General features: G+C 37.8%; 1 protein-coding gene across 1 annotated transcript in view; it reads left to right on the top strand.

Moving 5' to 3' along the window:
* LOC124158144 (inhibin beta chain-like) overlaps nucleotides 1-10,477 on the top strand; it is a 175,399-nt gene extending 164,922 nt beyond the window's left edge. Inside the window, exons 2-4 of the mRNA XM_046533328.1 lie at nucleotides 1,063-1,406; nucleotides 4,775-5,655; nucleotides 6,717-10,477. Of these exons, the coding sequence (XP_046389284.1) occupies nucleotides 1,063-1,406; nucleotides 4,775-5,542 (1,112 nt within the window). The 3' untranslated portion in view covers nucleotides 5,543-5,655; nucleotides 6,717-10,477. The remainder of the gene's footprint in view (nucleotides 1-1,062; nucleotides 1,407-4,774; nucleotides 5,656-6,716) is intronic.
* The last annotated feature ends 1,733 nt before the right edge of the window (nucleotides 10,478-12,210 follow it).

Raw genomic sequence — 12,210 nt, 5'->3', positions numbered from 1 at the left:
TTTCAGTCCTTAATTACCAAACAACAAGACGATTATTTTTTCCGGTCCTAGTGTAGCAAGGAATTAATGTGCAACAGATTACACACTTATGTATTCCACACATAGTGCTAGAAAGCACGAAGCTTTCTAAACGTCGACGCTGGCACATCGAGTCAGTCGCCGGATATCTTTATGATCATTCTAGGGTTTATTCAAGGTTATACATATATAATTAGTATATTACTACTTTTCCTCTTCTATTCTTGACCTTGTTCAATTATCTTTATATGATGTTTCATGGAGTTTAGGTCAAATTGAAACCAAGTTATAGCCAACGTTTTGATTAATGTAAAATCATCCTCAGGGCTATGAAAGTGAAAACATGAACAATATAAAATACAAAGATGACAACGATATACAGTAGTTTTACATAAAAATGTTACGGTCGCGTTTTTTACATTAATATAATTTTAAGTATACACATATATTTATAAGAACAGAATATAATACACAAAAATTTTTGACATCATTATATATATATATATAGCTAAGTGACAGCACCATTTTTAAGGAAAACGTTACCTTTTCTTCGAGAGCAAAGCAGCAATCTCAGCAAACTGAATAAAGCATTCATGAAAATTTCTCGTTGATTTCCCGACATTTAATATGATCTCAAAGAAAAAATTTGCTAAACATAAAAGTATAAGCGCAACGAAATGGTGTAACATTACACCAAGAAGCATCAAAGAGGTAGAAATTTTAAACTATCTAACAATACACATGTGAACGACACGTGCTCTGGTTGCTCGTCAAGGACACACGATCATGGCGCTACCATACTTGAAATTATGACACAAAAGCCTAAATCATTGCCCAATTTAGATCCCTCACACGTGGAGGCTTCTCCGAGGCAACGACGACAACCATATGGATGGGGCCTCGTATGTGCTTTGAGAGCCCCATCTGCCCGACCTCTCACCTCCTATTAGACAGGTGAAACTCCTTCATTTTTCCAACCTTTTGAACATGTGATGTGGACCGCCGGAATGAGCCCTCTCTCTTGTTCCCCTCCCCCTGGGGTAGGTCACACTCTCAACGGACAGGCGCTGCTCGAGTTCTCCCACGCCCAAGAGGGAAGCAGCGGTGGCGGAGGCGGAGGTGGTGGGGGCAGCGGCTGGGGCAGCGGGGCAGGAGGTTACGGCTACGGGAGCGGAGGTGGCAGCGGGGGCGGGAGCGGAGGCGGTGGGGGTGGAGAGTGGGAGCTGCGGGTCAAGTCCGCATCCCTGTGGGTCAGGGTAGACTTCAGGGCGTCCCTGGGAAGGAACTTCCGCCGCCAAATGCCCGATCGCAAGATCACGCTGTTCGTGTTCCGGGTGCAGCCATACGACGACGGCCAAATCCACAATACCACACACTTAAGTGGTAAGGTATGTTGTTCTGAACGGGTCGCAATATTTTTATTGTTACGTATGCTTAAATAAATATGTATATATATAGATATATCTAAAGTTATGGGTATAAATATATCCGCAGTATAAAAATGGGTTGGCAATGTTTTTAATATTTGAGTGATTTCATTATCATTTTATGACATATTTTATAACAGAATCACTAGGATAATGCTGCTTTTCAGCGGTTAAAATAGTGCAGAGTGATTTCTTCAACCAAAATTTAAAATCAACCTCAATTATATATTCTTAGAACTGAAGTCATTTAAAGCAAAACTTTACGCTTGAAAAAAATTACCAAGATTTCTTTTCACTTAAAAGAGGTTCAAATCCGAGGATAATTTATTTCCACTACCCTTTAAACAGCACATTTACGGCCTTTAGAATGGGGAATTAACAATTAACAATGAAGGACATTCACTCACGCTCATGCCCTGGATATGGGTAACTTAACCAGGCGGGACAAAAACCCGCGACCTTCGGTTTGGCAGTCAAGGACTTTACCCCGCCGCAACCGAAGTAGAACTGCACCTACCTGTTGTTCAAAAAAAGGCCAGTTCTTTCAACACTAACTTGCATAGGTAATAAGTATACAATATAATATATTTATTATGAATACATATTATATTGTGAATTTCAGTTCATAATGCAAGAATTAAAGCCACGTTTCGGGGTTCCTAGACGTGAAGAGGAAAACATTCGTTTCTTTTCCCTTTCTTCTCAATGATTTCAAAATTTTATGGACTCTAAGTTGGTGCTGGCACTTAATCAATTAATTGAGGGTTTATATATATCTCAGAAAAAAATTCAACTGCTAAAATTTTTAGATAACTTTCATGAGCCGACTTAGAGCGAGATAACTTTCTGGTATAGCCTCGAAATGGGATCGGGTATGAACTACAGAATTTCCCTAGTTAAACTAATTCCAGCCCCTTATAAATTTAAGTCGATGGTCAAATCGTTTTATGCAGTTGTTACCTTTATTTCCATTTTAACATCCTTCAAAAACATATTTCTTTTAGTGGATGTAGCATGCCAATTCCATTTGCCAGGATAAAGTGTGGTAGACAGGACAGCTAAAATTAACCTTTAATTTTGTTAGCGGTGTATTTCACAAATTCTTAGCCGGCCAAATTATGTCATAAAAGCATTTTCTATGATAGTAGTATAAATTTGAAAATTTAAGTCGAATCTTCCTCTTTATTTATTTACTCCGCCAATCTCTCGATAGAAAATAATTTTTAACAGGTCCACTTTCACTAACAGTAATCCGTCTCAGAAAAATCCAAGAATATGACCTCGAAACTTTCTGATAAGCAGCGCTTGGTTTAACAAGTTACAATTCCTACGAATTTCTTTCACTAATCCCAATTTGAATAATAATGCACGAGTAGCAAGAAAACATTATAACGCTGAGATGAAGGTTAACCCAAAGTCCGAGTTTATCCATTCGTCATTACTGTCTATCATTTCAGAGTTTAAGTCAATTCGTCATACTGTCTATCTTTTGGATTTGGGTCAATGTGAAGAGGTCAAACCAAGCATGCCTCTCTTTGGGGAAAAATGAATGATAATGGCAACATATACAACATTAATGTGAAGTTAACGGGCTCCATGACTTGGCCAATGTTTCTTAAGCGACACAAAGAATTCACTCGATTACCTTTAAACTGAAATCGGAAATTTTTGGCCTTCAGATATGATTTAATTCAAACTCTGCAAGTGTTGCTAAAACAGTAACGGGATAGATATACCCAATAACTGCATACGACACGGAGATTATTTCATTCACTGATAAGTTTTAAAAAAACGATAAAACATGAATTGTAAACCAATAAGTTTGGGTTTAACGTAAAAGATTCTACTCTCGAAGGAGACTTTGAAAATGTAAACCGAAAAGGGATATGCCCCATGTAACAATTGTAGAAGCCACGTCGGTGCTTGGTAAGAGAAATCTGAATATTCTATTTAAGTTCTTAACTGCGGAGATCTTCTAGCATTCTTAACTACATATAAATTAGAGTGTAAAACTATAAAAGTGATTTTCATGCAACTAGCCATAATGTAAAATGCATGATGAAAAATGATTGGTCAAATATTTACATACCTCCACACGTAATTTCAAACAGGCAATTTGATAGAAAAATGGCCGAAAAGTTTTTCTTGAATTAAATCGCCTGATTAAAATGAATGAAGAGAAAAAGCATTCAATAAACTAGCTTGGCAAACATAGATTCCACAGGATTACATAAATCAGGCAGGAATTACCAGTTCACTCTCTAGCGCCACATTTTTAATTCCTCCTAAGTGTATACTTGGACATTAGCTTGAATATTAACGAAATATTTTATTATCCTCCTTTCTGACGAAATATTCAGGAGTTTTTAATATAAAATAAGGTGTCTTATGAGAATCTCCTGGTAAAAATAAAACGAAAATTTCTCCGTGCATTTAAATCCAAATCATTCCAGTATACATTATAATATTAAATATACGAATATAAACATTAAATATGGTATTCCCTTATATTATTAACACCTGTAGTAAAGGTTGCGTAAATGAAACAATTGTCAATCAAAAACTTGAAAAGAAATTTCCTGCATTGAAATAAATATGATAGCAAGAAAAAGATAAAATACAACAAAAATTAATTTTTACCAAAGAAATTATAGTTATGAGTAGTGAACACCAAATCTAAATTTGATGTCTTTTGAATTGTATTGTCCCAAAGGTTGGTTACCTCATAAAGTTAATTTCAGCGAGTTCATACGGAGTCAAAAAGTCTAGGAATAGAATATAAAAATCCATAAATTCAGTGATAGTAAAAGTAACACTCCTACAGTAAGATAAATTTTTAGTGCAACGTTTTCACTGAAATGTTTCTATTGCAGCAATCGAATCTTGCGCCATTTTTTATTTCACGTAAGAGATTACAACCAATGAATAGCTGCTGTAACTTAATATTTAGTCAAAAGGTCAATAACCCTCACTTAAGTATTACATATCCATTCTCTCGGAATCATTCTCTACTACATTTACCCTTCCATTCCTCTACTTTTTTACTTTAAATAGCATATATTTTTGCGAATGGACACCTCTCCTTTCACTCTGGTTGTAATTTTGAATAATTAACAATGGCATACTGTTTTTCTAATTTTTATTTTATGATACATGTAGATAACACCTCAAGAGTTCTCTTCCCTCCATTGAAATGCTTTTGTTTCGTTTGCTAAGTTCATTTTTCACTCCAGCATAATGAAACCCTAATTAATGATTTTGAGAGTGCTCAATACTGTACGCAAACCATTCAAGAATTTATTCCTGATTTCCATTCACTGTCTCCCCAGAATATCCACCTTGAGCTGGCCACTTCGCTACCGGTAACGCTCAGTTCGCTCGGCTGGCAGAAATTTGACGTCACTGCGGCCGTGCAGAAGTGGTACTCGGTGGCCGGGGCCAAGGGTGGCCGACGGCGGGAAGAGAAGCTGAGACTGCTCGTCGATTGCGCCGGGTGCGGGGACCTGGTGGAGGCGGCGCTGTTCGAGCCCACGTCGCCGCACCCCTCGGGGGGCCGCCCGCACCACCATCACCACCACGGGGGCAGCCCCCACCGCGCGGGTCAGCTCCCACCCGCCGCGGCCCCGCCCCATCGCAACCTGCCCCCGCTCCAGCAGAGTTCCTCCTCGGCGGAGGCGGCGAGCGGACATCGGCCCTTCCTCGTGCTGCAGACGGACCCGTCGGCTGGCACGCGGCGGTCGCGGCGCCGGGCGCTCGAATGCGGCAATGGTGTCCGGGCGTGCTGCAAGCAGCGCTTCTACGTCTCGTTCCGACAGCTCGGCTGGGAGGACTGGATCATCGCGCCGGGGGGCTACTACGCCAACTACTGCCGGGGGGACTGCGGGGGTGCGCACCGGACGCCCGACACGTTTCTCAACTACCACACGCACGTGATTGAGGAGTATAGGCGGATGGACCACAGGAGACTCTCGGGCATGCAGCCGTGCTGCGCCCCCGTCAAATTCTCTTCCATGTCCCTCATCTATTTCGGGCCCGACCTCAACATCATCAAAAGGGACTTACCCAAGATGGTGGTGGACGAGTGCGGGTGCCCGTGATGCCGGGCGACGGCCCAGGTGTTGAGCCCGCCCGGCCCCTGGGCCGCCTCCGTCCTAGCTGCGAGTTGTCTCGTCGCCGCCATGGCCGCGGTGATCCCCGTCCCGTTCCGGAGGTTGGTATCCCATTGAGTGGGCTTCCCGTTCGTCGTCTTGTGGAGTGCCTCTGAAAAAATAATTAAAAAGCACAGACTTTAAAAAAAGATTTTTTTAGGATGGTGATTTTAAATGTACATACATCACTTATTCAACTCTCCTTAACATGCATGGAGTTTTTACTGATAGCATAAAATATTTAAAAAACGCACTGCTATCTTGAAAATAAAATACTTATCATCCGTGCCCAATTTTAACCATTGTGCGGCTTAACACCTTGATGTCACTATTCCTACGTTCCAGTTTCCCTTCCATTGCATCCTCCTAATGGTGACGTCATATTCAAGCTTGATTAATGGTTGCTACAATTAGGGTCAGCATTATAATGCTTGATAGCGCTAACTATGACATGATACATCCTTTAACTTTATCTGAGGATAGTTAAAAGTTCGGTTGAGCCTCAGGAGAAAATCAGACTTCAAGCAAACCAGAGCTTTTAATCAATACAAGGTTAAGTGCAAGGCTGTATCACCTTATGGTTAGTGCAAACCAGACATTAAAAAACCGGCGCTTACGTTGTTTACTTCTAATGATAGAGTGGCGTTAGCTGCAGCTAACCCTTACAGACTAAAAATGGGAATAAATGCCAAGTTCGAATCAAAATAGAAAGCATTCCGACTGATTTCCCGTCACCTTTCCAGCCAAGTATTCTACGGAGGCGCAGAGCGTCCCACAGGTCTCGGAATGAAAGGGAACTGGAATGTGTGAATAGTTTAGACGGCTCCCGCAGCTCCGGCTTTATGCTCTCTGAATGCTTGCGAGTATTCATCCGTGAACGTTTTTAGAACGGGACAACTGTTTCGCTGACTAGACTGTCGGTATATCCTGGTAGAAGTTTAATACTCCTCTAAAACTTATCTTATCAAACGGACACGGGCAAAACTCATAAGTATACAGAGGGCATCGAGCTTATTTTTCCAAAACCTCACTAATCGCTCCCTATGAAATACCATTTAACAGTTACACGGAGAGTGAAATTTTTCAAAGAAAAATAAACTGATACCATTTTCTTCTAATTTAGTTGTCTGTGATCAAGAAACGCGTCGAACTTCTTCATCTGTCCATAAACTGGGGAAGAAGAAAATGAATAAAAGAAGTGATGAAGAAAAAAAAAAAGATGGAGACTTTCTTAAACGGAGGCGGAGAAGGAAAAATATTAGCTTTCCCCTCTTCCCTCTTTCTCCAAAGAAATGTGATTTCCAGTTTTTTACAAGGGTAAAAGTGTGAAGTGTTGCTTAAGTAGCAAAACGATTTCAGCGTCAGTTCATAAAAAAATTATGCATTCCCATTGTTATTGTTATCATTGCCGCGACAACACGTCGTCTTCGGTTACCTTTTATTATTTACAAAAATATTCCAATCACAGAAAAGAATGAATCCTTATAATGTGACAAATTTAAGACCACAGTGTATACTAACCGCTTTTAAAGAATGTAAACTCAATTTTTCTTATTATTTTCGTAGTGAATGGCTCCTTCATATGCATATTTTTGTCGATTAAACTATATTTGAATTGGTTCTGAAGCATAAATTACCTGATTTCATCATTTGTATCAACATTTTAATTTTACAGTAATAACCGCGGTTTTTATCAAATGTCAGAGTCGTGAAAATACATAATTTTCCATTTTCGGATGTTTTCTGTCTTTTTTCGGTTGTAAAATAGAAATAAAAGTAAATTCACCCCATCAAAAAAAAGCATATTAATCCGACATGAGGACAACCACAATTCAAAGGTCATAAATCCTAAGTTCAATGACTTTATGTTGAATATTTATCACTTTAGCCATCCAACAGCGAATGCATGTGAATTTTCAAAATTGTGCAAATTTTCGCTAAATCATGGACGACAGTTATCGCAACAGATAAGAGTAGAATTATATCATAAATATGTGTAAATATGTTTTAAATTCCCCGCTTTTTTGTATAAAGCATAAAAAAGAAAAAAGAGACAAACTAATGAAGTTAGTGAAATAGTTTTATATTGAAAAGTTTTCCCAAGGGTGGGAGAGTCATGACTTGTTGACATTGCAGTGAAGGCAAAGGTGGCAATAGGGTGAACCAGCTGAGATGACTGAATGAATGACACAACATTCCACCAGTGAGAAACAGAAGAGAACGTGATGTTAATATTCAACGAAAACCCGCTACAAACAAGTTTTAAAGGTGAATTAGCGGCCTTAGAATCGTTTGACATTTCTGACACTTAACAATGACATTCCTCTTTTTTTAATGCCCTATTTTCCTCAGGCTACGGCCTTATATCCATGATAACTTCAAGTGAATATATCCATCCAACTGTGAAGATGTTTAAGATGATAAGTGTGGCTGCAAGATGATGGCTTTTACAAGACTTCAATTGAACAAGATTATAAAAATTGTTAGTTGTTAATTGGGATAATTAAGAGAAGTGGTGAATAGTGGGCTGATGAGAGGGTGGCGGGTAAATTACGCAACATGCAACTTACCCTGTGCAATGTTTGCCCACTTGTGTTCACAAAAATATCCCCAATAGGCAGAACTTTATTTTTTCGAGTGAGTGAATGAGTGTATGTACCAGCAAAAGTGTGCGTGTTATTTCAGTTGCTAGCGAGTACGAAGAAATGAAACTATTAACACCCAAACTTGTGCATTTTTAAAGGTAAGTGGGAGAATGTCCAACATTTGAAAAAGAAGGCGAATGGGTGTGTTATGAATGTGATTCCTGGACAAAATAGTAAAAACAAAAACAAGTTTTCTATTTTTTTTTTCAACAAACATCGCTTCCACATCTGTAAGGCAATGTCTCTTTCTGTACTTTTATGTTTCGGATGAAGTTGGTGCCTCAGTTCCACTACAGGAATCTTCAAATGAGTTACGAACTTCAGCTACAAAAATATGAAACAATCTTATGCCTCACTCATTGGGTAAAAAAATGTTATCATACTCAAGTATAATTACGATAATCACAAATATTTCTCGATAGATACGGTCATGGGGTTTCCTAAAGTTTTTTTATCATCCCAAACTATCCAATAATGATTGTAATTAGTTTACTTTAAAGTTATTTTAGATGTGACCTTTTCCCTTAATTCAGGCAAAAATAATTCATAAAAACATCTGCTTTTACATTAAGTTATTCCTACATAAAAAATGGCGGGAATCACCGGCGTACTTTCGAAAAACAAATTGGAAAAGAGGGCCAATAACGGTCAAAAAACTCTCTTAATCAACCGTCCAAAAGGTGAACTGACCGGAAATTTTTAAGCGGTAATGATCCCTGAGTCACCTCAACCCAGCACTTCACTTTCGTGGCCTAGGAGTTAAAAATATTCCTTTCACATGAGAATCCGACCACTGTCAAGCATACAAATTCAATGATTATAAAAAATATCAATAATATACCAACGTTTTTCAAAAACAGCAAGATGAAAGAAAAAATAACCTTTAATGTAATATTATTGATGTACTAAATTGTAAGGCTAACTTACACCTAAAAAGTGCCTATAAATATATCAAATGACTGAAAGAGTGCTTTCAAGTGACGAAATTTGTTTTGTTCATGGGCCTTCTCCCCTTGACAATTTCCCATATTTGCCTAAAAGTGCTGGCTAGAAAATTTTTCTCGAGGAAAATTGGCAAATCCGTTAGTCGGAAAGACTGTAACTTTTATGAGGTCCTGGGCGCCTTGCGGGATGTTATTGATCCCAATGTGATTCCATTCTTTATCGATGAAAATGTGATAAGGCTACTAAAATATCTGCCCAGATTATTCATACGCTTTCTCCATCATCATCATCATCATAAATGACTGCGTTTCCTTCGGCCTATATGATTCCTTATTGGATAACTGCAGATTAGCTTCAAATTCATGATATCCTTGTAACTATTTCACTTATTTGATTGTTCGAATTGAATTTTTAACCTTTACTAAAACAGTTTATTTTCTCCCAAATTCCATTATACGAAATATGTTCTCTAAATGGATGGAATGAAAGTAATGATACATAACAAGGAATTTCAGCCGAGGCAACGTATAAGTATATATAAATATACATATATATATCTATTCCTTATCATATGACGGGACCTTTTGGTAGATTCTCATCAAAACATCTCGCAATAGTAACATGTAAATTTTGTGTTGATAGTTTTTAGATAGCCTGTATCACTCAGTAGTCCTTAGAACAAGTTTTTTCACTCACAGCTCTTTAAGTAATGATTTAGATTGCATAGCTAAAATACGATTTCAACCTCCTAATATACCCAGATAAAAATGATGGAAACATTTTAATACAATCAAGGGATTTAAGGATCCCAAAATATCATTTTACCGCACAATCCCTCGGATTCTATTCTTTTATTCTAGCCAAACCCATCCGAAACATTTTTTTCCGTACTATCCTCGTTGTATTTTTCTTCTTCATTTTCTTACGACCATCCACGCGTTTAAATCATCTAAATATTTCTCGAATCTGAGATGGATGTTGTACATATTAAGTGATGAAGCGAGTGTGAGAAAGTGTTAATAAGTGGCTAAATTGTGATTACGACCCAATGTCCTATACGACAGAAAAGGGTAAAGATTGTGATCATCTATCACTGCCTGGCGTGCGGGATATTGTCATAGACAGCAGACTGAGCACCTCTTCGAGGGACAGTGACAGTGTATCTTTCAATTTAAAGATCTGTGCTGAGATCGTGTTAAGAAAATTGAAAAGATTATTACAAAATAAATTACTATGTCAATGACAGCCATGATTGTGGACACGACAATGTTAATACTAATGATATTGATAATTATATGTTGTTTCATTTGCCCATTTGAATTCTGGTCTCTAGTTATTTCCTACTTAATCCCTTCACTTATGGAAGCATATGATACTGACGGCTGTTGAATCATTCATTATCAGACATAAAAAAAATAAAGCAAAACTGGTCGTTTATATATCACTGGTATTCAAGGTAATTTTCTATCACTAAAATCAAAATATTACGGATATAAAGTGTAATTTACGATAAATAAATTTATTTATGTAACATGCCAATAATGAAAGATCTAATGACATGATACAAAAAAATAGGTCGACGCTGGTGAACAACTGGTTTCTGCCAATTCTCCATCCTTTCCTTTTTTCCCGAATTTGTCTAAGAATTTTGACAATTTACAAGTACACGTTCAAGAATAGGTATATGTATTCCATCTTTAAAAGTTAAAATATAAGCATTTCCAATATTCTTTCGGCAATTTTGAATTATTTCCACGAAAAGGAGCACCATACAATTATCACACAAGCTTTATGCAAGAATATGAAGGCCTAGATAGCTTCATAAAATGTGCCAAAAAATAAAAGTGATATTTTAATCAGAGGATACAAATTAATCAATTCCATTTTCTCCTTCATGACTAAGATAGGTGATGACCAACCATTGTCTCGACCCTCACAGAAAGAGATACCGTAAATTAGAATACTGAGACCAATTCTTTCATATCTAGTTTTGTTTTCATTTCAACGGCTGCAAATTTAATGCTTCTTTTGACAGTTGGGATGATCGAACCTATATTAAATTACAGAATTGCGAGGAGTTATAAAGTGTAACATGTATGTGGGTGAATTCACGACCAGATATGAACTTTTTTTAATGGCTTCGTTATACACAACAGTAATTCCGAAACGTTGAAAAAAAACCTTGAATAGGGATACATTGAAAAGCGTTCTACAAGGGTGTCTGCTTTTTGTGTCAAAAAAGTCCTTTGTAAAGCAATGGAATGCGAATGAAGAGTATGAGGTATTAGTTTTTAATATATTGAACTAAATTTTTCCGAAATCTTAGTTCCATTACTTTTACAACTTGTTCTTGAATACCATTCACTTGTCGATTTCTCACTTCAACTTGGTGTTTTTAATTGAATCAGTGGTAGCCTGAAATAATAGACCATTCCGTAGTTATTTCAACAAAAATGTATTTATGAACAACTAATTTACTCTACTTAGAATATCCGACAGTAGCATATATATCCGCGCAGAATAGAATCACTGCTATGGGTTCACTTACTTAAAATCAACTAGATCTTACATTTATATCACTACACCTCTTACTCAATAGCGCTATCCGTGCATACGAAATGAGGGTCTCCATTATCCTTACCATAGACTCCAAGGTTAACTAAATAAATATCTCAAGAGACCCTCAATCCTTTTTGAGGTCTTTTAAAATATGGAAATAAATATAAACGTAAAATGGGCATTACATCTACTGTCAATCAACGCATTAAAATTGTTCGACAAGAAAGACGTGTAACTACTGCCGATCAAACGCGCTAAAGCTTTCATTGTTAATGCTAAAGCCCTTCGAAGAGTCTGTCGCATAGCACGAAATAAATGAAGTCTAGAGGGAAAATTCAGAGTTTGCTGCAGTTGTATAGCCTACTGATATTCTAGAAAGAAGACGAATATCGCGGGAGGGGAGGATGAGGAAGGGGTGTGGGAGTTGAGGGCCAAGAGAGACATTCCTCTCTCCCTCCGTTGCAGCTC

The sequence above is a fragment of the Ischnura elegans genome, chromosome 4 (genome assembly GCF_921293095.1).
Source record: "Ischnura elegans chromosome 4, ioIscEleg1.1, whole genome shotgun sequence".
In the NCBI taxonomy this organism is placed as follows: Eukaryota; Metazoa; Arthropoda; class Insecta; order Odonata; family Coenagrionidae; genus Ischnura; species Ischnura elegans.
This window is presented reverse-complemented; position numbering and strand designations above follow the sequence as displayed.